At 40.1% G+C, this 25,411-nt stretch overlaps 1 protein-coding gene and 4 non-coding genes across 6 annotated transcripts; all 5 read right to left on the bottom strand.

The window, feature by feature from the left end:
• Nucleotides 1–707: 707 nt before the first annotated feature.
• dkc1 (dyskeratosis congenita 1, dyskerin) lies at nucleotides 708–24,508 on the bottom strand. Of its 2 annotated transcripts, XM_069893328.1 has the most exons (16): nucleotides 24,459–24,508; nucleotides 19,121–19,173; nucleotides 17,486–17,572; nucleotides 15,672–15,763; nucleotides 14,810–14,994; nucleotides 14,517–14,581; nucleotides 12,452–12,578; nucleotides 9,665–9,795; nucleotides 9,235–9,378; nucleotides 8,377–8,497; nucleotides 8,029–8,147; nucleotides 6,717–6,820; nucleotides 6,108–6,156; nucleotides 4,016–4,150; nucleotides 2,901–3,020; nucleotides 708–1,597 (listed from the first exon to the last, which is right to left on the bottom strand). In XM_069893328.1, the coding sequence occupies exons 1-16, from the start codon at nucleotides 24,472–24,474 to the stop codon at nucleotides 1,538–1,540; spliced, it is 1,608 nt and encodes a 535-aa protein (XP_069749429.1). In that variant the 5' UTR covers nucleotides 24,475–24,508; the 3' UTR covers nucleotides 708–1,537. The 2 variants fall into 2 exon arrangements, with proteins under 2 accessions (XP_069749429.1, XP_069749430.1); XM_069893329.1 differs by lacking the exons at nucleotides 708–1,597; nucleotides 2,901–3,020; nucleotides 4,016–4,150; nucleotides 6,108–6,156 and having other exon boundaries at nucleotides 6,713–6,820.
• Nucleotides 7,917–7,992, bottom strand: LOC138742196 (small nucleolar RNA SNORD83). The gene has a single exon (XR_011343985.1). It is a non-coding gene; the product is annotated as a small nucleolar RNA SNORD83 (small nucleolar RNA).
• On the bottom strand, nucleotides 9,487–9,577 carry LOC138742204 (small nucleolar RNA SNORA36 family). The gene has a single exon (XR_011343994.1). It is a non-coding gene; the product is annotated as a small nucleolar RNA SNORA36 family (small nucleolar RNA).
• On the bottom strand, nucleotides 10,474–10,549 carry LOC138742197 (small nucleolar RNA SNORD83). Its single transcript, XR_011343986.1, has one exon. It is a non-coding gene; the product is annotated as a small nucleolar RNA SNORD83 (small nucleolar RNA).
• On the bottom strand, nucleotides 13,205–13,435 carry LOC138742209 (small nucleolar RNA SNORD17). The gene has a single exon (XR_011343999.1). It is a non-coding gene; the product is annotated as a small nucleolar RNA SNORD17 (small nucleolar RNA).
• Nucleotides 24,509–25,411: the final 903 nt, after the last annotated feature.

Here is a 25,411-nt window from a genome sequence, read left to right as displayed (position 1 = left end):
ATGGCATTGATTTCAGTGTGGGGACTGAATGGTCCATCAGTGAACAACCCATTCTAGTGATCCCAGCAGTTTGTCTAGCCCTCTACATCTCAGTGATTTAAATGTTTTAACTGACAACATTTGTTTTTCAGTTATTCCCCTCAAATCCTTTATCCCAAGTCTGTCCAAATTTCCTTTTCAGTCCACCTTTCCTCCACAAGGAAGGGATTTTAGGATGTGCAACAAATTCTTTTGATAGCTGTTTATTGATATACCAGCAACACATTTAGTGTGAGAAATATGGAATCAGCTATATCAATTTATAAATATGCTTATATGTCATGGCAGCCTAGAATCTACAACTGCATTTCCATGTAACCATATTCCCCCTCATTTTTCTGGATGCTACCAGACAGTTATAAACCAAGGGGCCATTTAGTGGCCTGCAGAGTATCAAAGGAAAACCCAAATGGTCAAGAGGGAAAATGAGTATATGCCACAAAGCACTGAAGTCATAAATGAACCTGGATTGCTAGAGGTGAGACATCACCCCAATTAATAAAACTTGTTGGTATTCAAGCCACCTTCAGGACTACTCAATTGTATGTGCATGGGATTCAGACTTTTGTAGAGAAGTGTGGACACTTACAAACCAGTAAGTTCCCCCTAGGCATATACATGCTCATTTTCTACTCTATTAGATGATAATTTCACCCAACAAAAACAAGTAGAAATAAGCCATTTATTTTTTTAAAAATGACACGGCTTGTTACAAACAAGTCTATACAGTTAAATATACAATGGGGGTCACAGGTGAATACAACACATCTTGAAAGAAAGATTTATGGGATTGCCCTAAAAATCTGCATTTTATTACAATGTACAGTAACCTAGAACCCCAATATAAAAATAGTTAAAATATTCACATTGGTAGTACTTTGCAAATGATCCCACCCTAAGCAACTCATTTCTCAAATCTTCCAAGTTTAATTTTTAAGTGAAATGAGCCCATGATCATATATCTGTTATATCTGCAATGGATTTTGTCCGCTCAAAAAGTCAACAAATGAATCAAAATAAACTCCCAAGGGATCCATTGCAACAATGCCCTTTTTTACCAAATGTTCCCCTATAAACAAGCTTAATTATTAGACCTTCAATGTCAGGTTCCATGCCATGCGCCATTTTAAATTCAGACATTAAAAAAATGTTCCCATACAAAATACTCCCAAGAGGAAACATCGGTTGTTCACTCCAAAAGTCTGCTGATTTTTCACCCCTGGATATTCTTTCCAGAGTAAATCACTATTCTTACAGCATTATCCAGAAACACAATGCAATGAGTGTCAATGAACCTTCAACTATTATTCCTTAAAACAGGATAGTGAACTCAATGAGGCAACAAAAGCCTAGATACAAAATTACAAATTTTAATCATGAAGGCCATTCAGCAGTAACATTCTTTTGGGATGGAATTAGCACAGAACTCCATCAGCTTTATCCCTGCAAAAGCCGCCTTCTCTCTGCTGACCAAGAAATCCAGATAAAAGTAACCTCATTATTCGCACTTTGCAGCTTTTTCTTTTTTCTTTTTCTTCTTTTTAGAACTTTCAGTCTCCTGTAGACAATTAATGCCATTAGCAAATAAAAATGCCTACATGATTTAACAAATTAGCAACTACAGGACAAATACCTATTTAGCTTCTGATCCTAAATTAATCACAAGAACTTGAATCAGAAGCAAATTATAAATAGGTCCACTAACAAAGCAACAATTTATAAGAAGGACACTGCCATTCTTCTGTTCAAAATTCAATGATCATTTAATAAAGACAGTGCAATAATATACAAAAATTGTTTTTGTCTGCCAGATTCGCCACCGGCAGAAATTGCCTGAAGCACCTTACAGTTAGGGGTTTTTTTATATATACACAAAAGGTGTATATCGCCTGCTCAAGTTTAAAAAGGCAAATTTACCCTTTATGCTGACAACCCAGAATGCAGATTGTGCTTTTATACAGGGTAAGAAGTGCAGTTCAGCCACCCACCACATCAAACATAGGCACCAGGAAGAGAAAGTGGCCTATACTGAAAATGGTGACTTAAGAGCAGGTACTAACAAGCACTAGTGGAAATCTGCAGTCTAAGGACTCGGGCAGATCTTCTGTGCAACACCATTGCCTTTTTTGACCATATGGGTTCTTTAAAATTTATGCTCTTGGGTCACGGGCTGATGGTGTCATTCATGACATAGTCACGCAACCCTTTTACACAGAAGGTGGAGTGATTTCACTCCACCTCTATGTCTTCCCCCTAGGCAAATTGAAGGTGGAGTGAGTTCGACCAATCAATCCTCCTTTGCACCTTTTATGGAGCTAAGTGAAGCAATTTAAAGACAGAATATCTGTCTTTACAATTGCTCCTCCCCCCCCCAACTATAAAAGGGCCTAGAGAAAGTAAGAGTCCTCTCAGAGTCACCGTGTCCATGGATTCGTTTTCAGTGCTCCCACAGCCCCTACAGAAGCCATCACTGACAACTCAATGAAACAGCAAGCTGCCTTTAGAATTATTACTGCACAGATGGCAGTCTTGTGGCCAAATCAGGTTAAATTTTAAAGACCAAACATTAAAAGCATTCACTGCACTTCCTTTTCAAACTAAAGGGCAACTGCTACCCACTGCTAAAAAAACATGACTCAAACATCCAAGATCTCTCCCCATAGCTATGTGAATCCACAAGATTTTCTATATGGTAATCTAACTAGTCACCATTTTGGACACTGCAGATTAATTACAACTCGACAGTTCAACTACTAGATTTATCCTTCAAGAACAAATTAACAAGTTACCTGACAGCAAGAAAAAGCTATCGTTATTCCATATTAAAAATTACCACTACAGTGGAGATTAATGGCACTTACTGCAGTCTCAGACTCTTCCATTTCCATCCCTTTTTTCTTTTTCTTTTCTTTCTTGACGGGTTCTGGACTGGACTCTTGTGCCACAAGTGTAGATACTGGATCACTACTTTCAGATCTCACCTGCAGAAAGGAAAAAATCCACTGATAATCTTGAAGCATAGCAGATTTTCACCATTCAGGAAAATCAGGGCTATTTTGTAACCCACTTCTATCTATGCCAGTTAAAAGCCTATACTCTCCAGTTCAGAACTAACTGATTTGCAGAAGAATTCTGGTTCATCTTTAGTTCTTGACTATTCGAGTCAAATCACCTACATTCTGAATTCCAAGGTTGTCATCATTCATTACAATTTTAGAGGAAGCCATCATTCCAGCGAATTGACAATGCAATTCTTCTCCCAGTTCTGCATGGTTTACCCCTTCTGCAATAAAAGCTTGCCAGTTAAAACAAATTTATATACACAAGTTATACACAAATACCACCAGTCTTGATTGACAGCAGAGCATCTGACCTTAGCTATAGAAAACAAGCTATCTCCAGTACTTAGCGTGGTCTTCATTAGAACAACTTCAGCAATGCAACCTTGGTTTGAATCTCAAACCCTCTCCTGGATTTCATTTTACACCACATTGTCTTTGCCTGTTATGAATCGACAGAAAAGACATTGGTGCATTAACATTCACGTGCATAACCTCTCATTTCTCCCACATTATGCCCAATCCACCAGCTTCTTTCCCATTAACCCTAACATTTCTAATTTCCATCACTCCTGTCTTATCAATAAATTTTGAAACTTTATCTATTCATTCAAGTTATTTATACAAAAGGATAGAGGTGTCAATGCATATTAATGGGGGGGGGGGGGGGGTGTGGAATATATTAAAAGTTTTCAAAAATATTACCCAAGACATCACCTTGTGCACCATACTGCCTTGAACTCCACACAGCAGTATGCTCCACAAATGTCTCAAATTCTATTTTCCAGTTTCCACCTCTCCACACAAGTACAGCTCAAACCCCAAACTTAAGCATGTAACTCAAGTTGAGGAAATGGTGCCCAGTGTTATCTAATCTTTTCATTTTCCTTCTTTTGAAACATATCCTACATGCTCACCGGTGTTTCCTGCAATAATTTTTGCTTCTTTTCTTTCTTTTTCTTTTTTTCATGCTTATTTGGCTCTGGCTGGGATGTTGCCATGGCAGGGGTGGGTGACATCACTGTCTCTTCACTCTCACTTTCCCTCTTTCTCTGTTGAATAAATGCAGAGTTAAAGAGTCAGCGTTAAATTTCGACTGTGTGACTGAGCAAATAGTTGACTCAAATACATGAGAAAATGAGCACTGCCTTCATAAGAACGCAAGAAGCAGGAGTAGACCATCTGGCTCATTGAGTCTGCTCCTTCATTCAATAGCATCAGAGCTGATCTGATGACAGGCTCATCTCCACCTACCCACCTTTTCTGCATGTCCCTTAATTCTCCATCTACATAAAAATCTATCCAAGCTTGTCTGAAATACATTTACTGAGGTAGCCTTCATTGCTTCAAAACCTGTTCCTCATCTCTGTCCTAAATCTATTACCATGAATCTTGAGGCTAGTTCTAGTCTCACCTACCAGTGGAAACAACTTACCTACTTTCATCTTACCTTTTGTAATTTTACACATTTCTGTTAAGATCCCTTTACATTCTTTTGAACTGCAGCAAGTACAGCCTCAGACAATCTCTCCTTGTAGGGTAACCCCTTCCCTTCACCTCTGGAATCAACCTGGTGAACCTCCTCTGCATTGTTTCCAAAGCCTGTATATCCTTCCTTAAGTAAGGAGCCCAGAACTGCAAGTAGTACTCCAGATGCAGTCTCACCAGTACCCTGCACAGTTGCAGCATATCCATCCATTCAATCCATCTAGTAATGACGGTCAACTTCATTTGCCTTCTCGATAGCCTGCTGCACCTGCAAACCAACTTTCTGCAGTTCATGCCCAAGCCCTTCTGTATAGCAGCACTCTGCAATCGCTTGCAATTTAAATAATAACCTGACCATCCATTTTTCCTTCCAAAGTGGATAACCTCACACTTACCAACAGTGTACACCATTTGTCTTATCTTTACAAGATACTAATAAGATCGTAACTGAAAATGCCCATTACTGGAATGTATCCAAATTTACCATATCACAGAAACTCAATCACCCAATGTAAATATTCAGGTACTAGCAGTCTGATAAGAGGTGACAATAGAGGTATAATGAGACTGATAGAAGCGCTATTGGGGAAGAATTAGATAAGACTAGATGGACCCACTATCAAACACTCAGCCCTGATGAAGTATTGTGGCCCAAAACAATTTTATTCTCACACTGATGTTGCACAACCCACCAGTTTCTTCCAGATTGTTGTTCAATTCCAGCAGAACTGGCTAAGAAACAAGGATCATGGCTCCAGTAATAATTTGCATTCTATGATTTTCTTCTCACCTCCCACTTGCCTAATATTTAATGATATAGTCAACCTCTTTCTCATTTCCTTTGCATTTCTTCTCCCCAGATTAGACTGCAGTCTAATGCAGTACACAGAAGTGCTAGAGAAAGTCAAAGGCAATTTCAGTCTCTGGCCTGAGCCTTTCATTAGGTATGTTGAAAACCAGTCAGATGCCCGAATAAAAAAGCTGAGGGAAGGGAGAGAAGCCCAGGCTAACAAGAGGTGGATACAGGAGAGAGGTTAGAAAGGAAAGAAGCTGAAAAATGACAGGGAGGGCAGAGGACTCTGATAGGAGCTCGATAGAGAGAGGGAGGGATGAGGAAGAGAGAAGTCCAGGAAGGGGGTTAATGGAGAAATTGATATTTATTCTGTCTGATTGGAGAGTGCTGAGACAGAATAAAATGTATTGTTCCTCCAATATGAGGGTGGCCTCAACTTGGCAGGATGAGAGAATACAGACTGGTTAGCGAGGCAATAGTGTGTGAAATTAAAAATGGTTGGCCACTGGGAGGTCCTAATTGCTGCAGTGGCCAGAGAAAGGTACGCAGTGAAACCATCTCCCAGTCTGTGTCCGGTATCTCCGATGCAGAGGAGTAGTAAATGTGGCTCCTACAAATTACATGAAGTGTTGCTTCACTTGAAAGAACTCAATCACTCTCACAAAACAGAATTAGTTTCAACAAATGAAATCTTATTTGTGAAAATTACTCCAGTTAGATGTACTTACCTTCACTGCCTGGATTTGTGCCACATTGCTGGCTACTTCCATTCTCGGACTAGAAAGGAAACATTGAGAAAAATTCAGCATGTATATCAAGAGGTGCTTGAACAAAAATAGTTGCCTTCATCGCCTTGATACCAAATGAAGTTTTCAGATGCCAGAAGATGGCCATTACAAATTATAGGATTACCATGTTAGGAAGAGCTGAACCCAACAGTCCTATAATATGGACGGCTGTAATCTTGCAATTCCAATTCTTCTTGCAGACTGACTCCCTCTGAAGCCACACCAGACTGGAAAGGGATAACTGTCTGCTAGTTTTCAGTTTCAAAAATATAATCCTTGCACAAATTGAGGTGAATTGCCTATTTATTTCATGCTAAATGGAAGTTCAGTTTGGCATTGCCATCAACTTGAAACAAGAGTACATTGGGAGACCTCAATATACAACACCCATTTAGTAGAATCAAATACGTCACTGCACAGAATTAAAGTGCACCACAGGAGTTCAACTGCAATGTTATTTATTATGCAGTAATGATACAAGGGCACCACCAAGTGGCAAAAAACACATTAACCACAACATTCAAATGCAAGGTAAAATTCTTATGTTACCGGTAATCTACGTAGTCCTTTATCCACGACTCAGGAGTACTTCCATTTGGCTTGCCGTGCTTATCTAGCAAACCTTGTTTTATCATCATTTTCTTTTGACTTGCCTTCGAAGTACAAAAAAAAAAATCAAAATGATGGATGTATAATCTAACGTTAAGATTCAAACCTTTGGTGACCAATCTGAATCTCCAAAGTCGAAAACAATTTTCACGTCTTCCAAAATACCTTACTTTCAAAACTCCGATCTATTAACTAACCACTTGAAAATTCCAACAGTTAAGCACCTGGTGTGTTTTCAATTTGAATCACTGTGGTTCTATTTCCTACACTCTCTTTAAACTAAAGCCCTGCTTCCCATGCTCTCTTTAAACTTAATGGATTCACTGGGAAATAAAAAGTGAACTAAAAACTTTTCAGTACAAAAAGGGAACAAAACTACATCACAAATTTCCTTGCACGGCAGTGGAATTTGCATTTCTTAATGCCCAAATCTATTAGTATTGCAAACCAAACAAATGATTCAATAGGAACTCTGATCAGTTAGCAATCACCCTTAACTCCCCAAGGTTTAAATGTGCCTTAGAACCTAACATAATCTGTAGATGCTATGATTATTGTAAAAAACGCAAATGCTGAGGGAATTCAGCAGGCCTCACAGCACCCATGGAAGGTAAAGATATATAACCAGTTTCGGGCCTGAGCTCTTCAAGGTTCGAGCAAAAGGCAGGCATGCATCTGAATAAAAAGGCTGGTGGAGGATTAAAGAAAGGACAGGGGGAGAAACACAGGCCAACAGACAAACACCATAATTTGACATGGATAGGAGGAATGGAGGGAAAAAGTGAGAATTGATCAGGGGAGGGTGAATGAAGTTGGGAGGAGAGAGACAAAGATTCAGAAACAGAAAAAGCTAGGGGAAAAGAAGAAATGGGTATAGTGCTCCTATGGATACTATGAGATCTGGGGAGTTCCTCTCCCTTTTTTGTTTTTACTGCCTTGGAGTTAAGAAACTTGTTTATTGCATTAAACATTTTCTAATCTCTTAATGCCTTTTTTGCCATCTTTACATCTTTCACATTTAAAATGACTAATAGTCCGTTAGCATAGACTACTGCCAAGCAGAGAACAGATCCCACCACATTCTGAAGGGCTGTTAAGGAGTCACCCAGCCACAAACACAAGATATATTAACCAAGTGCTAGCCATCAGTCAAGGATGATAGATAACTGTCATCTTTGCACCATGTGCTAATGTTCACTGTAGAACATCATGTGGCTAGACCATCTGGTTTTTAGCCACTGTCCAAACTTACCTTGGGCCCCAGGCCCCATTTACGTGGGTATGTGTCCCGTTCCATGATGACACGCTTTATTTTTGCCACAACACCATGGTCACACGTTGAGATCACGGCAGTTGTCATTAATGCAATACCTGCCACAAGAAGATAACCAAAAGATCAAGAAACAACATACAAAGCTTTTAAACAATCTTTTGAAGTATGTGAAATATCGTTTTCTGCTTATAATCACACTTGAAGACCCAGTATTCGTACGTATTTGATAACGGTCTGAAAGAATGAAATCAATTTCCCAAACACATCAACTAGATTTAGTGACATCCAAATTATCCCAAATATCAAGAGAATTTCAAGTTCCATTACCAATGCAAATTGCTTCCCCTTTTGTTGTAATGACAACAATTTCCTGGTTCACTTCAATTCCATCTTCATAACGGAGCAGACCTGGCAGCATAATTTTAGCACCATAGCAAATAGCATTTACCTGAGAGATAAAAAAAACAAATCAATAAGAGCAGCCGGGACTATTATTCAGCAAAATTCAGATATCAAGAACAACCTAATTTATCTTCAAAAGATGTGTATATATAAAATGTAGTCTAAAAATAAACACCCAAATCTATTAGTATTGCAAACCAAACAAATGATTCAATAGGAACTCTGATCGGTTAGCAATCACCCTCAACTCCCCATGGTTTAAAAGTGCCAACTTCATTCTCAATCAGGGTCAGGTCAAAAATAAAAACCACTGAAAATGAATGGCGATAAATTGGTTGTAATTTTTTCAAAATGGTGCTTTCAGTAGAAAAAGATTCAGAGGAGTTGCGGAACACAATAACAAAAAAATAAGGCCATGGCAGTTGGATACATGACTACCAAGAGAGCCAATTAAGTTACATTTGAGCATATGGACAATGGGCTATAACAGGGTCTAGGACAAGGGGTGGTTTTGAATTATCTGGAGTTTTCTTTCAACAGAATATTGGTGAAAGTGAAAAATGCATCAAAATTGTTCAAAGGCAAGATGGATATGAATAAAGATTTCAACAGCAGGGAAGCATCAGGGGGTGTTACAGTAAATGGAAAACACCCTATCAAATGACATTTTAAATTTTGTGCGTTCTAATGCTCAGTGCTCAATCTTTACCAAGGGATCCACAATAAGTAAATCCAGTTCGCATTTTTGTTTTGGGTGATTTTGCTTTTCTCTTCTCTACTTACTGCACTGTCCTTCATAACAATCCGCTTGTGGGTTGCCAGCAACTTCTCAAGGGGCAAGATGACACGACGCAGATAGGTCTCGTCCTTATTGTGGTCATATTGCCACTGGGCATCCAACACGTCGTGCATTGTTACCATGTTATCCTGAAGTCAAAGCAAGAGCTTAAGATTACCAACACAAATATTAAGATATTTCCCTCAATCAACTGTCAGCCCGGAGCCTTCTGGTGGACGCACACACAAACATGGCCACTTTGTGCAAAAGCTCCTTGCCATTCACTTTCCCAAAGCTTAATTACCAGGGCAGGAGAAAGCAACCTGCACTGAACTCAACACTTTGGACAAACCAGAAACATTTGACCATCACCCATAAACCATCTGGGTATGACTTGGTTTTCAGAATTTAAAAACAATTAAGGATTACTCCTACCTTCTCTCCATTCACTCCTGACCGTACCCTTCTTAGCTCCTGCATCTGACCACCTACTCCAAGTAACAGGCCAATATGAACACACAGTGTTCGGATATACGTCCCTGCTTCGCAGCTCACCCAAAAAACTCCTAAATGCAGATACAATACTGCTTAGACGTTACAGAAAACGTGCCTTAAATATATCAAAATAAGTACCACAAAAAGATTGTATGTTATGAAATAAATTAGTCAAAAAAGAGTGGAACTGTCATATTTGGACTGACAAATTTTAAACAAGATCAGCTACTTATAATTGATATTTATGGCTTTGACTTTTCATTTGATTGTGTTACATCCAAATTCACTGAAAATAAGCTGAAGGGGAATATAAAGGCACGGAAATAATAGAGAATAATTATGTTAATCATTGCCTATGACAGAATATCAAAACAGGAAAATGCTAATAAAGCAAACATGAAGGTACAGCAAGAAGTGCATACTATTTTTTTTGAAGGTCAATGAAGTACAAAAGGTAAAGAATTGCTGCAACAGTTCAAGACTTTGGCAAGACCACTCCTGGAGATCTGAGTTCAATTTGTATCTCTGGATGTACTTGCCTTGGAAGTATAGCCTAGGCCTATATTTACCAATGTTTCGTGGAACCTGGTGATTGTGAAATGAGATTTCACTATAATGACAACTTGGCTACATTTGCTTCATCAGCATCTACAAAAGAAAACAAGTGGAGGTGCCTATAATCCAAATACCTTATGGCTGCTTAAAATCTCCATGTGTAAACATTCATAATAAACTAAACAAGATGCATTCGCCATCAGTCAAGGGTGATAGATGCAAGTCATCTTGGCACAGCATGCTCAATTCATTTATTTAACATCATTTGGCCAGAATGCAACTCAAACCTTCTGCAACTCAGTTTAAACAATGCAATGTTGTGATGTAATTCTACTTGTCCCATCCAAGAGCTTTCAGTTACTAAACCATTGAACCCGAAAACAATTATTAATCTTTGTACCATTAGACCCATCTATACCCTAATTTTTACCAGTCAACAAACAAATTTAACCTCATTCCAAATTATATTGCTTATATCTTCATTTTTACTAACCCATTCACCAATCTTTTCAACCTCTCACCAATATCATTTTGGCAAATGGAAAGATCTACACCTTTGGAGAGACACTAAAGAAAACCCATCATCTGAGTTACAACTCCATTTTCAAATTCTTTTCAAACCACAATGCCCTGACCTTTCCACCTCTCCAATCTTTTCAAACCGACTGCTTTGCAGTTAGAACTGCTGCTTATATTTCCAGCAAATGAGGTTCAATCCAAACCACAGCCTGTGTGTTGGCATGCTATCTGTGACCACATAGGTTTCCTGAGCCATTCCAGTTTCCTCCCCAATTCATTGGTTGATAGATTTATTAGTCAATAAAAATTGATCAAGCAAACTCTGGGAGTTGATGAGAGTGTATGATCCTGCGATTATTGGGGGAAATCAGAGATGGAGAGAGTGAGCAAATTTAAATTGCTGGGAGTCACCATCTCCGAGCAACTTTCCTGGGCCTTTCATATTATTGCCATGTGAAGAAAGCGTGTTAGTGCCTCTATTTCCTCGAGTTTGCAGAGGTTTGGTATGGCATCGGAAACTTCTGCAGATGTGTAGTGGAAAGTGCACTAACCAGTTGCGTCACATTCTGATATGGGGACACCAATACCTCTGAGCAGAAAGCTTTGCAAAAGGTAGTGGACACAGCCCAGTACATCATACGCACAACTCTCCCACCATCAAGAACATCGACATGGAATGCTGCAGTTGGCAAGCAGCAGCAATCATTTAGGATCCACATCACTAGGACATGCTCTGTTCTCACTGCTGTCATCAGGAAAGAGGTACTTATGCCACACAACTTGTATCTCGAGATTCAGGATTAGCTGCTACACCTCAGCTATCACCCCTGAACAGATTCATTCAGAGATTCATTTAAGGATTCTTACTTTGCTCATTATTTATTACTGAATATTTATTTTCTGTACTTGCGTTAGTTTACATTTTTCTCAATTTGCCTACTGTTGATTAGAAATTCTGCTGGTCCGCAGGGGAAAAAAAAAGAATTGCAGGGTTGTATGTGACGTTATGCATATACACTTTGACAATAAATTCAAACTTTGAATGTGGGAAAAATCAACAGGTCCTTGAGAGTCAGAAGGGCTGCACATGTCAGAATTGCACAGCACAGTAACTGGCCCTGCAGTCCACTAAGACCTTGCCAACATTTTTGGCCATCTATGCAAATCCCATCTGCTCGCATTAAAAGCTCTATTACTCCTACATTGCAAGGTAGGAAAGGCAGATGTCCTGTATCTTGGACACAGGTTTGAAACAATCTCCCTTAACCATATTTGCCCACACTATCAGGCCAGAGAGAGCTGATGACAAACCAGTATATCTGCTAAGCAATGCCTGCCAGCATTGGTCTACATCAACCGACTGGGAGCAGGGCCACAGGTTTCATTGTTTGTGGTTATATGTAGTATTGTTCACTTTATGGGATGGCTCCAGGACACTAGGTACTATATGGATGCAAAATTCAAGTACAATCTAGGAATAATGCCAGATACATTCTCAAGTGCAATTCTGCCCATTACTATAAATGAGCTTCTGTACAGTCATTTTTGTAATTCCTAATCATCAATTGTCAAAAGTATATGCTCACTGGAAGTGTATTTACATGTTTTAAAGACCATTTAACTAAAAATATTAAAACAAAACTTAATCCTCACCCAAGCGCCTCTCTGGATCATACTCAATCAGTTTACTCTCATAGATGGTCCGGACTCTTAACTGCCTTTTAACAGCAGCAATCAAGGGAGGTCGTTGGAATAACGCCCCTGTTAGCATCTCCAACCCCTTAGTGTAAAAAAAAATTTCAGGATTGAGCAGGAACATTAATAACTGTACTCAGTTAAAACTTTCAACTGTTAAAAACTATTCTCAAACCCCCGAGTATAACGGTATAATTAGACTCGCATAAACGCAAGAATAAAGGTTTAAACAGTGAAAGGCACTTTGCAAATTTCCTCATTCAGTTAAATCTACCATATATGCTGTTGTATAGGACAACCCCGCATTTTCAACCAAAATGTTAGTTTTGAGCGATACCCTTTGAATAAGACGACTCCCCTCCCCCCCCCCCCACAAAATCTGGTACTTACCACTGACCAGTGAATGCTGTTAAAAGCAAATCACAATATTTTATTAACAAATGATCATTTAAAGCTTTAAATTTTATTTAGATCTTTTAAAATAAACCACTGTCGATTCCCCTAACAGATGGATGTACCCTACGGAGGAACACTGAGACTTCGCAAATAACTAACAGGGCACGTGCAAGATTGTGAAAAATGGCTGCAGTTTTCCTATTTCACCGTCAAGGTCAGAATTTTAGACTCTTTGTATAGGACAACCCAATTTTAAAATGAAAGTTTCGAGGACCATCCTATACAATGGCATATATGATAACCAAATTAATGTACGTGATCAGATCCATCCTTCATCCTTAAGAGTGGGGAACACAAAATGTTCCCAACCCCGACAAACATCCTCACATTCACTTACACCTAATCAGGCACCAGCATCTCAGCAGAACACCAAGATATAGCACAAGATAGATGTAATTCACACCAAATCTCTAACAGGGATCAGCGTGTTGTGAAGTAAGTTGCTTGCATTTCTCAGCGAATGGATAAACTTACTCATCATTTCACGTACAATATCAAGACCAATTACATACAAGATATAGGGGATGAATAGAACAAGAGTATTGAGACAGATAATTTAAGAATTTTTAACTTTCCTCCACTATTAGTTCAAAGTATGCTTCAAAGCACTAGTAGTATGGGCAATTTGAAGAATTGGTTAAGTTATCCACACAGTATCTATACATCCCATTTACAGTACAACTCCAATTATCTGAAATGGTCGGGACTGGGCACATGTCAGATAAACTTTTTTTTTCAGAAAACTGATCATTGTTTTTAAAAATAGCCTAGTAGTAATAGCAAATCACTTGTATCAATGTTTAAACAACAAGGGAAGGCTTTTTAAGCATCAAAATAATGTTTAATTCACCAAAAAAAATGTTGGCTGCAATGCTGTCGCCGAAGTGACACAAACCCACCGCTGCCACTGATCCCCTGAGATGATTTCTGGGCCGGTGGAATACTTACTGATGAGTCGGTGGGCTCCTGTCTCCCCGATCACTGGAGCTCCTGCCACCAGGGTCCCAACGCCAAATCGTCCCCAAGGCCTATACCACACACACATTGTGTGCTTTTGTGGTAGTAGGCGTCTGGTGTGCTGAGGGAAGAGGAAGCCACTGAGCCTGAAGTCCCTGCTCTTGCCTGGGAGGCCACTCTCCTTGAGGGCACTGGGACAAGGGATTCTTCCAACAGCTTGCAGCTGGGAGACAGTGGTATGCAGTTTGAGAAGGAGAGTTGGAGAGAAAAGGGAATAGGGAAAGGTAAAGAAGAAATGGAATGAGGGGAAAGGGAGTTACCTGAAACTAGGACAATTGTCGATCTAATTTCATATTGAATGAATTTTTTTCAACCAGAGGTCAATTCGGCAGAGAAAAAATTTCAGATAAATGAGAATTTCTGATTTGTTCTGGATATCCTCATTTATCCGTAATGTAAAGAAAAAGTCAGTTGAGGATTTCGGAGAATCCAATTTCGGATAATCTGAGTTGTACTGTACATCTGGAGACGAGCTGTATCCCATGAAAACCATTTTCAAATTTCTGACTGGAAATTATATTTGAAAAATCAAGGACTTAGGCTTACTCACCCGGCTAAGCTCCAGTTCACTTTCAATAGCATTGTGCAGCCGAACAATTCCCACATACTCTTTGCCTACAATTAATAGCAAAGCAGTTGTCAGGAGTGGCCATGTCTGTTATTGTATCTCAAGTTAAGAGTTTGAGAAATTTTGAGCAAGGTCCTTACAAGATCGCTTCCCTCACACCCCAAACCCACTTAACAGGAGGAATGACAGGAGAAAAGAGAAATATACATAGCCACCAAGTGAAACAAACAGTCATGCAACATTAGTCAAGCAGACCAGCAAAGGAATTTACTCACCAGCACTTTGCTGCGATTTAACTAGTCGAGTTGCTCGTTCTATGCAAACAATTAAGCAGCCTGTAACTTTAGGATCCAGTGTCCCACTGTGACCAGTCTTTTCTACCCGTAGAATCCTGCGTATCCATGCTACTACTTCATGTGACGATGGATTAGCTGGCTTGTCAAGATTAATGTATCCAGATCTGTCAAAGACATCTCTAACATTCATTCATTTTTCAATAGTCAATTAATGACAAATCCCATTTCTACAGTGCCTTCAACATACCAAAAAGAATCAAGACTGAGAGCTGTAGGTTAACCATGAATGATTAGGAAATGTTTTCTAACAAAATAACATTACTAATGAGTAGTGTGTGGATGAGGAATAGAGGGAAACAACTGATCCTGGTAAAGGACTGAGGTTAATGGGTATCATACAAGAAGTAATGACATTGCTTGTCATTCCATGACAAAGGCTAGAGAAAAACAATACCAAGCAATTCTAGTCTCTCCTGTCTGCAATGATAGTGGAGGCACAAAAAGAGAACAGTGGGTGGGAATGGTTTCCAAAGTCTGTAGACACATTAAAGGGGAAAGATTTTTTTTTTGCTGCAATGAATCTGGGGAGATTGCTAGTTATTCTGATTACAATAGCAGAAATCTTATTAGATCGAACACAACTCTGAAGATGAATATGAACTTAAAACTAAAACTGTGTGGATGGGAAAATGAAGAAATAGTTACTTTTCAGTTATGGTTGCAATATTCAAGGTTGAGAATTCTTGACTTTCCTCCACTGACATCCAAGGACCTCACAAAGTTGATCAGTGGCTCAGATATATAAACTTCAGCTATTGCTCATGGTCAGTGTAGAACTTACCGTACGTAGTCAGCAATTTCCCTCTTGAGGGGCGAGCAACCACTTGGAATTGGTGTGTAATGTGCCGTCCGTACATTAAGCTTGTCAAAATTCTGCAATACAATGATGGAATTTGTATCTAGTCATGCTTCACTTCAAAAGCAAAATCACATTTAGTTTGCAGATGAAAAGTAGTCAATTGATGAGGTAATTGATCTACCCCAAGAACTAATTAATTGGATTAAAACTAGAGTAAAACCCCTGCTATCCAATATTCAAGCAACTGGCCAAAAAGAGAAAATTATAAATTAAAATTTAAATGTTTAAAATTATAAACGTTGTCTGAAGTAACAAATAAACCTTTGATAAAGATGGGACCAAATATTCAGTCAGTGGAATGCCTTGGTCGTGCTTTGCCCACAGTAGCTGTTTTAATAGTTTGAACAAAGGTGTGTCTGAATAAAATGGCTTCGCCTAGGATGAAGAGCTGGCTGATGCCTCTCACTGTTGGGGTTTCTCCTTAGCCCTGCTTATTAAAAGTCTTTACTTTTATTAGCATGGCTTTATCTGTAAACTTGGGGGAAGAGGGTTAATTATCTGTTATTGTCTTTTGGATGGCTACGCAGAGGGGGAGGAATCTGCAGATGGAGCACTGGTGCAACTTAAAGTAATACAAAACATATTAAGGTTTATACAGTACATTTCCCTATACAAAACACTTGGGACCAGACGTTGCTTGTTTTTTTTATATAATCAGAACAAAACCCCAAAACAGCATGGTATCGTCAGCAGTCCCCACTCCTGCCTGGAAGGAAAAGAGAGAGGCAGGAGTTATCTGAAACGAGGACAATAGGCGTTCATACCATTTGGTTTAAGGGGTGACCCTTGCACTCAATTTCTCCCCATACGCTGCCTGATCCACCGACTTCCTCCAGTCGCTCACTGATGGTTCAAGATTCCAGCTGCTTCTCTTTGATGACATCCAGTGTCTGTCTTCCCAGCTGGTTCTGAGCTCTGTTGTACCCAAAACTAGATCAAGTGTCAGAGCCCCTTGTGAGCAAGGCAGGTGATATATTTTTTTCCAACTTGCGACGTCAGCACCACAAAAAAGTTTGGTTTTTGATCTTTTCAGCATTCAGAACTTCGGACACAGGGAAACGTACTGTATATTCATGCAAAAGAAGTGTGTTCATGTATTAAGAGGTGAGCCAAGTTCACCATCTGCTTAAGACCAGATAGCAACTTGTATTTTTGAATCAACATTAAACAAGCTATTTTTTTTTAAATATTAAGTCAACCACCTGCTTTAATACCTTCTTCTGGCTATCCATCCTATAGGATGATGATGGTTCCTTTCAGTTTATGGGGATTGATATGTGCATCCTGGAGTGGCTGTACAGGCCGATCCTTGACAGGCACTACAAGGATACCCAACTCCTCAGAAAGGAACAGTGTGTGCACGAATGGATTTTAGGTGAGATGGGGATTGCCCAAGTTTAGACCCACACTTTCAGCATCCCCTCCTGAATTTAGCGGCATGGTGAGGTCCAAGATGGCTGGGAGAAGTTCTGTTGCAGTGAATGGGCAGACCAAGCTTCGATGCAAGAGATGCCTTTTCGATGGTCCACGTCACGTGTTTGCTAGATGGCCGTTGACCCTCCGAGGTTTTGTCCGCCCTTTGACAAGTCTTCGTTTTTCATCTTGCAGGGTGTCTAGCCACCCTCCGCACCAGGCAAACCATGCAACAAGTAGTATTGGGTTACATGGTACCAGTAGCACTCAGACGAGTGACATGACCTGTTTTTATATACACCCATTCATATAGACAAGTTTACCTTCAGCAACAAAGGCCAATGAGAGGTGTCTAACTTTATTGTTTTTGACTCTGGAGCGATAAGAAAATCAGTCGCCTGTTGGATTTCCTGGAAATAGAAGGAAAAAAATTGAAAACCGATTAATTTTGCATCAAGCTACACATGCATTGGGACATTAGAAAAGTATCCAAAACTACACCATTGAAAATGTACTACAAGTGCAATCCCAGAAGTAATGAGGGCATTCTCTGATGCCAACTACACCAGAGCTCTAATGACTGTTTTTACTTCATGGGCTACATTGCCTACATGCCCAACACCAATTCCTTAAAATAGACACTGCTGAGAGCTTTGCTGTTGCGGGATGACTAAATGACATCTCCTTAAAGAAACGACCCCATCACCAGTGATTCCAGGGAATTAAACAGAGACATGTTGCATTCACAATGGGATTGAGAACCAAGTCCACTCAATGGGAACCACAAAAGCCAAGCCAAAAACCCACCCATGCAGTTAAACACTTTCTGCTAGTCACTGCAAGTTTATCATAGACCTCAACAGTCATAAAGCAACCCAGAGAAGTGGAACCAGTTATAAGGGATGCTTTACAGAACACCCACAAACACTTCTCAAAGGCTAGCAGTCAACTTGCAAGCAACACACTTCAGACATTTTTCTTCTTTGATGTGTGTCATTTTACAGTAACCACAAAACAAGGGTTACTTTTGTCTGGAGTATCATAAAACTAAACCCATTACATAACTGCAGCTGCACTGTGAAAGGTATAGTGATTGGTTGCATCACAACCCGGCATAAAAACTTGGAATACCTTGGAAAATAGAAGTCTGCAGTGATAACGCATACTTCAAATAAATCCAATTTTTAGTTGGAAGAAAATTCTCCCCAACATAGAAAAACTTTTCTAAACTGGCAGAGCAAGTTAAATTCAACCAGGCTCTGACACTTAGTAGGGGCAAGAGTCAACCAGCCAACTTAACTCACTAATCGCCTTCTGGTGATGTGAAAGCACAGCTTGATCCCGCATTGTCACCGCTGGAGGCAGGACCTCCCTTAAAACACGAGGTTGCCAATTAACCAGGTAAATCATAGTGTAGTGGGAAAGGGTCCCGAAAGGCAGCATGCCCAGTAAGTTTACCCACTTCCTAGGAGGGTTGGCACTGTGAAAGGGGTGGGACATTTCACATCACACGATTACTGGGAACGAACCCACAATTTAGCCAGTTAACCCACATGGAATCGACGGTGTGAAAGGGGCTCGTGATGGATAGAGAAGCATATACATGGAATCTGATGAAGACCATTTGTGAAATAAAAGCAACAATTATATCAATATTAGATAAAGCAGACCATCAGACAATAACAGGAATAAGACCAGGTAAAAGAAAACCAAATCACTGCATTGCAAGCAATACATCAATTTTGACAAAGATTCAAGCAATGGGTTAACTTGCCCACGACTCAAGTTACACTTGCTGCTATTCTTAACAATATAATTTTAAGAACAAATTAAACAGAAAACCATTTACCACATTTTAGTTATATAAATGCAGCTTTTGAAATTATAGTACAATGAAATATTGTCTTTCATTTGCAGAACACATCTGGATAAATCACAAAGCTAAAATTAAATCATACCCCAATGCTTTCCCCAGATTTCTTTCTATGCTTCTTGTGTTTCTTCACAGATGCTGCAAGAGGAAAAAGTGTTATTTAGGAAACATTTTTTTTTAAAAACTAGATCCCTACTTTAGATAATTTCAGTACAATCTAGTAAAGCTGCAATGCCAATCAAGGGTAATATTATCGAAGCAAAATCACCAGGTTCTGTAAATACTAAGATCAGGTACCTTCTGCAGAGACAAAAGGAGTCACTTACAGTTCAACGAACATTAATCCTAACTACAGAAAAATCAAGTTTTAAATTGCAAAGAAGTGGCAGTGGACTGGAGGCAGAAAACTGGGCAGAGGTTACAAGAGATTGGCACAAATGCCAATGATTTCCATCGAAGCAGTCATAGCTAGTAAAAGACACGCTGAAGGGAAATGCAAATTGGAGAAATCAAAGATTTCCAATTACTGAAGTATTTGATTTCAGTATCAAGCCCAGAAGTCTATAAATGTGACGAATAGGAAGGCAAAGTGCTGTTTCTGAGCCATAGTCCAGGAGTTCATAGACAATGGTCAAATATGGAGGACGGTGAATGAACAAGACAGACACCACTGCAGGCTGAACTGATGTATTCTAAAAAGCATTACCCAACAGAGTGCCAGCACAAACTGTCAAGTAGAGGTAGCACAAGCACGAGTATGTGCTGCTTAACATCCACAATATGTTCTGTGAAACTGAGCGTTATGCAATGTGCACTTTGTTCGAACACATTACTGAATATACTTAGTAAAACTATATGGGACACTGAACTTACGATAAGTTAAACTGTTCACTTTTTACATTTTTATGTAAAAACTTTATTAGCCTATAATCACACACAATTTAATAAAGAGGATCACAATCATCCAAATCAGTTCTCAACTTCCTCAGTGTTTCACTGGAAGTGTTTCTGGTCCAATAACCTTCATTGTTGAACCTGAAGGACCTGGCTGAGGCTCTTCTTGGGGAGGTGTTGGGTTCTTCAGGAATATCTCCAGTGTTGTTTGCCTTTTCCTTTCTTCATAAATTTCTTTCTACGCAGCAAACACTGTGTAATGGAAGATTCTAACCGTGTTTTTTTTTACTTTTGCAGCCTTTGCTTCTGCAAGGCTGAGAACCTGCCTGTTTTTTTAGAATCAGCAGACATAAGCTAAATTCCACCGAGGGGCCAGAGATGCAGTTATCTGAAGAAAGGACATCTGTGGACCAAGAACATTTAATCTTCCTGCTTGTTTTGGTCACAGACTGTCAGAGGCCTAGCCTTGATGCAAAATAAACCATTGTGTTCAAAGTGATAAGCTGAAAATTATGTTATTCGATTGAAGCCTAGCATGCTAGCTTGCTCGCTTATCTTTCTTGCTGTGCTGGGAATAGGTGCTTGGGAAAGCAGTTTTTGGGTAATATAAGCCATGGTCCCGCTGCTGAAGTTTGAGACTCTCCGAGACGTGGCAACATCTCTCAGCAAGAACTTCTAGAGTCCAGCCAACATCCCGGTCGGGGGAGGTGGAGAAGCTGCTACCGGCACCCTGACAACCTACTACAAGTGTGCGGTCGTTGCCGCGCTTCGGCAGTTGGGACCAGTCCAGGCGTTGATAAGTATAGTTGGGAAGGGCTTGCGTATTGGAGTTTGAAATCAGCTTTTGAATTTGTAATAAACATTTGTATAAACTGAACTGCTCTGGGTGTGTGTGTCTATTTTCTTTCGGTAGCTCAAACACTGTGACCAATCTAAAACGAACAAAATGAGAGGTATAAGTTTACCCAAGACACACTGCATGAGCATTCCTCTCTATCAGTGAAAAGCATTCAGAGTTTGGATCCATCTCTTCAGCAAGCTGTTACCAAAGAATTTGGCTAACCTCTTAACAGTAAACCTCTTCTGCACCTGTTCTTCTCCTTCTGTAGTTTCCGATTGGGATTTCTGAATGAATTCCATTATAACCCTATCATACCACGGATGTAATATGCGGTTGGATGCTGCTTAATCAGATGTTAAAAGTGGCGCACACCTGTACTGTAAAAGTTCTAAAAATCTGGACTGCTCAGGTCAATCTGGATTTTTCAGTGTTTTGGGCAGTACTTTTAAAATTCAAATTTAAGGAGTAATAGAGATGAACAGGTAAATTTTGATTGTTTATTCATTAGCAAATACAGGGTACTTAATTTATCAAAACAAGCAGTTTAAGAAAATAAATTCAACAATTAACAGAAATGTAAATTTCCCTTTAAGGACGTGTAATGCTTGAAATTATGTTTAAAAATGAACACTGAAAAAGAAAAATACAGTATACAAATGAATTTCTTTGTGACGTTTACCTGTATTAAGCATGGCCGCTTGTTGCCACTATGCACCTGTGGCATTTACACATGCATTCACACGAAAGCCCGTTAAATTTAACGTATGAAATTCCAGATTCTTGAACTTTTACTGTACACCATTGCTTCATTTGGTAAATATTTGAGGCACTGAATGGCAGCAGAATAACAGACTTGCCTCAAAGTAGCCCTACAGAGATGACGAGATTGCAGCTGGTGATGGGAGGGTGAATAAGAACACATATGATCTCTTGGGAAAGGATGTCTGATGGCAGCATTTCAGAGATACTAGAATGGACAATCTGTTTAGAGTGGAAAGCATCTGAGAAAACAAGGACAAGGAGAAACCCATCCTTGCTTGTACAAGGGAAAGGTTATGAAAGTTAAGTGCAGGAAAGGGAACAAACAAGATTAATAATCCAATGAATTTTGTATGGGGAAAACATTAAGAAGGAAAAAAGCATTACAGAAGTTAAAATATCAGATAATAATTCTAACATTATTGGAATAGCTGTGACAGAAGAGTAAAACCACTACAGGTCAAAGCATAGAAAATGATACAACAATTGTGCTTTGAGGTTTAGACTAGCAGGGGAGTAGCTACGTCATATTACACAGACCGGCGGAGCAGTCCTCTTCTAAGGGGCCATCCTCTGTGACCGAGCGCTGAGCTTCAGGAGGGACGCACATGGAACTGTGAGGGAAGGGTGACACCTGCCTCGCCAGCCAGATCAGCCAAATCATCCCTAGAGATCAATGGGGTGACAGATGTCGTAATCAGATCACCCTCACACCCACAACCAGTGTGCTTGTGGAAAATTTTAGTCATTATCCTTTACCCTGAAATGAAAAAGGGAGTCAATTAAAGGGAAGAATGAGCTGAAATAGGAGCAAGGTGGAATTTGGTAATCAAGCTTTTGAATTCTTTGCAATAGTAGTCAGAACCGGCAATGATCAACACATCAGAAAAGGTTGATGGGGAGAGTACCTGAGGACTGAAACAAGATTAAACAATACAAATCTTGCAGTACAACTAGTCTAGCAGAGTTGCCACACTATGGATTTGAAGTGATAAAGTACAAGTTGCAGGACTACAAAATTGGTAGCTGTTTAGAAAACTTTCCAGAGAAAAGCATGAATGACCTTGCATTCAGACACTATAAAGCTGAAAGTCAGTCAGATGTCATCAGGTTTCAAGGGATTGGTCCCTGATGAGAAGTGCACATTCTAAGCTTGAGGGGGCATAATAAGTGAAAAATTTAGCATGGTCACTATATTTGCTTGCACTGATTCTATTTAGTTACAGGACAGAAAGAAAAGAACATTGTTTCAGTGAAGATTCCTAGCTAAAGAGTAAAGACGAGAAAGTCACACAAGGATGAAGCCATGGTCTCAACTGGGGAACTATTGTTCATGATCAGAGGGAGATTAGAAATAAAGTGAAAAGGCATGGTAAAAGATTGGAAGCCAGAAGTGACAAGAAATATTGTTTTATTCTAGGATGTATACAACGAAGCATATAATAAAACTATAGACCAAGACAGCTTGAGGAACTATCTCACAATAAACCAAAAGCAATGATTTGAGAAACAATTGTAGCATGAACTAAGACTGAAATTGTTAATGCAGAACTTGGGTGAATCCATGTGGAGTAAATTGAAGATGATGAAAAATGCAGCTGTGGAAGTGTTCTCAAACACAAAAATGGGAAACAAACCAAGACAGGCACGTTGAGAAGAGAAATAAGTGAAATGAACTATAGCACAAAACAAATGTTAATCTGAAATAAACACAGGTCAGCAGTTCCAAAGAATTGCAAATAAAGACGATGATGAACAGCGGCAATCCAAAGAAATCAAAGTAATCTCAATTTACTCAAATAAACTATCAAAAAGCTACCAAGCACAGGAATGTTTTACCAGTTGAAATTTATTAATTCAAATCTACATCTTGGTCGGTTTTATACAAGTGACTGCTTAGAATGCGTAGATTTGAATGAATAAACTCTCCACCAAACTAAATAAAATGCAGGAGAGCGTGTGTTACTTATCATTTTAGCAGTTCTTTTTAATTTTACAAGAAAATAGCTGGTATATTTCTACAATTGTGTTCATTTCCACTAGCTGCAGTTTTCTTTTTGTTTTTCAATCTTGACATTAAAAAAATGAATCACTTGGGCAATCATCTACCTTAGAAACAAGGCCCTTCATGACGAAGAAGGGCATCTATTGGTTACACTAAAACGTTAAGAACTCTTCTCTCCCCGCCCCCCCCCCCCCCTCCCATCCAATGTTATACTTGGGCAATTTATCTCCATTTTATACGTTTGCAGGCGTATTAAAGAGTTGACTTGCTTCGAAGAACCGTTCTCATTTCACCGGACATGTAAAACTCGTTAATTAACCTACCATGTGAACGTGTTTGGGGAACAGGAGGAAACCCTCGCAGACGGAGAAAGTGCAAATTTCACATCAGTTGCATGGCAAGTTAGGGGTGAACCTGGCTTGTCGGAACCAAGGCAGCAACTTTGCAAACTATGCCATCTCAACATTACCTATCCGTGCAATTGGGAAAACGGTTACACGAGGAGAAAAAGGTCTTTCCACCCTAAAATTATGCGGGAGAGGGTGCGGAGAAGTAAAGTTATAAAAAACCCTCAGGCCTGCTGATGTGGGCCGCGGCCACGTGGTGTCCGCCACGTGCTCGGATCTCCGCCAACTCCCCTGGTCCCGCGTCGTTGCGGGGCGCACAAACCCCTTCCAACTCCGGGAGGCCGCCAAGGCACGATGGAGCCGCGGAAACCGTGGGCCGCTCGACCACCGTGCGCCCTGACGGGCCCGCATCTGCAAAAGCCGGTCCGTGCCCCCACACCCACCCATCATATTTGCAGCCTGTTACCCTCGAAGTGGCCAGGTTTAGGCAGCGACGCTGCCCAATTTTGCCGACAGCACCGTGGCTTAATTGGAAGCGCGATACAACTTGACTTTTCCAGCTCGTGTGAGCACTCACCGTCTCCCTCCGCCATCTTCCCCCGCCTTTGGGCAAATGAACGAGCACGAGCCTCGAACTGCGCATGTCTTTTCCAGCGCCTTGTCCCACAATGCAGTGGGGAACGCCTGCCAATCACTCCCAGGGGTCACACCTCCCTGTCTGTCCATCGGGATTTATTGTCATGAACATGTTACGAAATGTATTGTTTTGACAGTGCAAACATTATTATAAACCACCTTACAAAATAAATAAAAATTAGTGCAAGAAAGTCAGTGTCTGTGGTTCATTGATTATACAGGAATTTGATGGCAGTAGGGAAGAAGTGGTCCTTGTGCCGCTGAGTGCTGAGCTCCTGTACCTGTTCATAGATGGTAGCAGAAAGGGCATGACCTGGTTGGTGGGGGTCCTTGAGGATAGAAGCTGCTTTCTTAAGACACCACGTCTTGTAGATGTCCTCGATGGAGTGAAGACCATGCTGTCGCAGGTCGAGTTAACAACCCTCTGGAGTTTTTTTCCCCCAGTCCTAAGCATTGGCACTGCCATATGAGTGTGATGCAACCTGCAGAATGCTCTCCATGTTACACCTGCAGAAGTTTGAGTGACATACGGAATCTCCTCAAACTCCTCACAAAGTATAACCGCTGGCGAACCTTCATTACAATTGGATCCTCAGAGATACTGACATCCAGGGGTTTGAAGTTCTTGACCCTCTCCACTGCTGACTTCCTCCTGCCCCCTACTCAAAACTGACTGACCACTTGGATGTTGCATGACCCACTGAGCTCCTCCAGTTTCTCAGTTTAAAATCATAACATCTGCAGTTTTTGCATTTCTTTATCAACCCTGATTGCAAGTTCATGCTCCTTTTCCTCCAGAGTTGTTGGTTTTTCCAGCAGGGAGCAACATCATTCAGCATCTATAGTTTTTGTGTTCCTTGAGCATTCTTCCAGCTGTTATATTTTTGCTCCAGA

The sequence above is a fragment of the Narcine bancroftii genome, chromosome 8, assembly GCF_036971445.1.
Source record: "Narcine bancroftii isolate sNarBan1 chromosome 8, sNarBan1.hap1, whole genome shotgun sequence".
Classification (NCBI taxonomy): domain Eukaryota; kingdom Metazoa; phylum Chordata; class Chondrichthyes; order Torpediniformes; family Narcinidae; genus Narcine; species Narcine bancroftii.
This window is presented reverse-complemented; position numbering and strand designations above follow the sequence as displayed.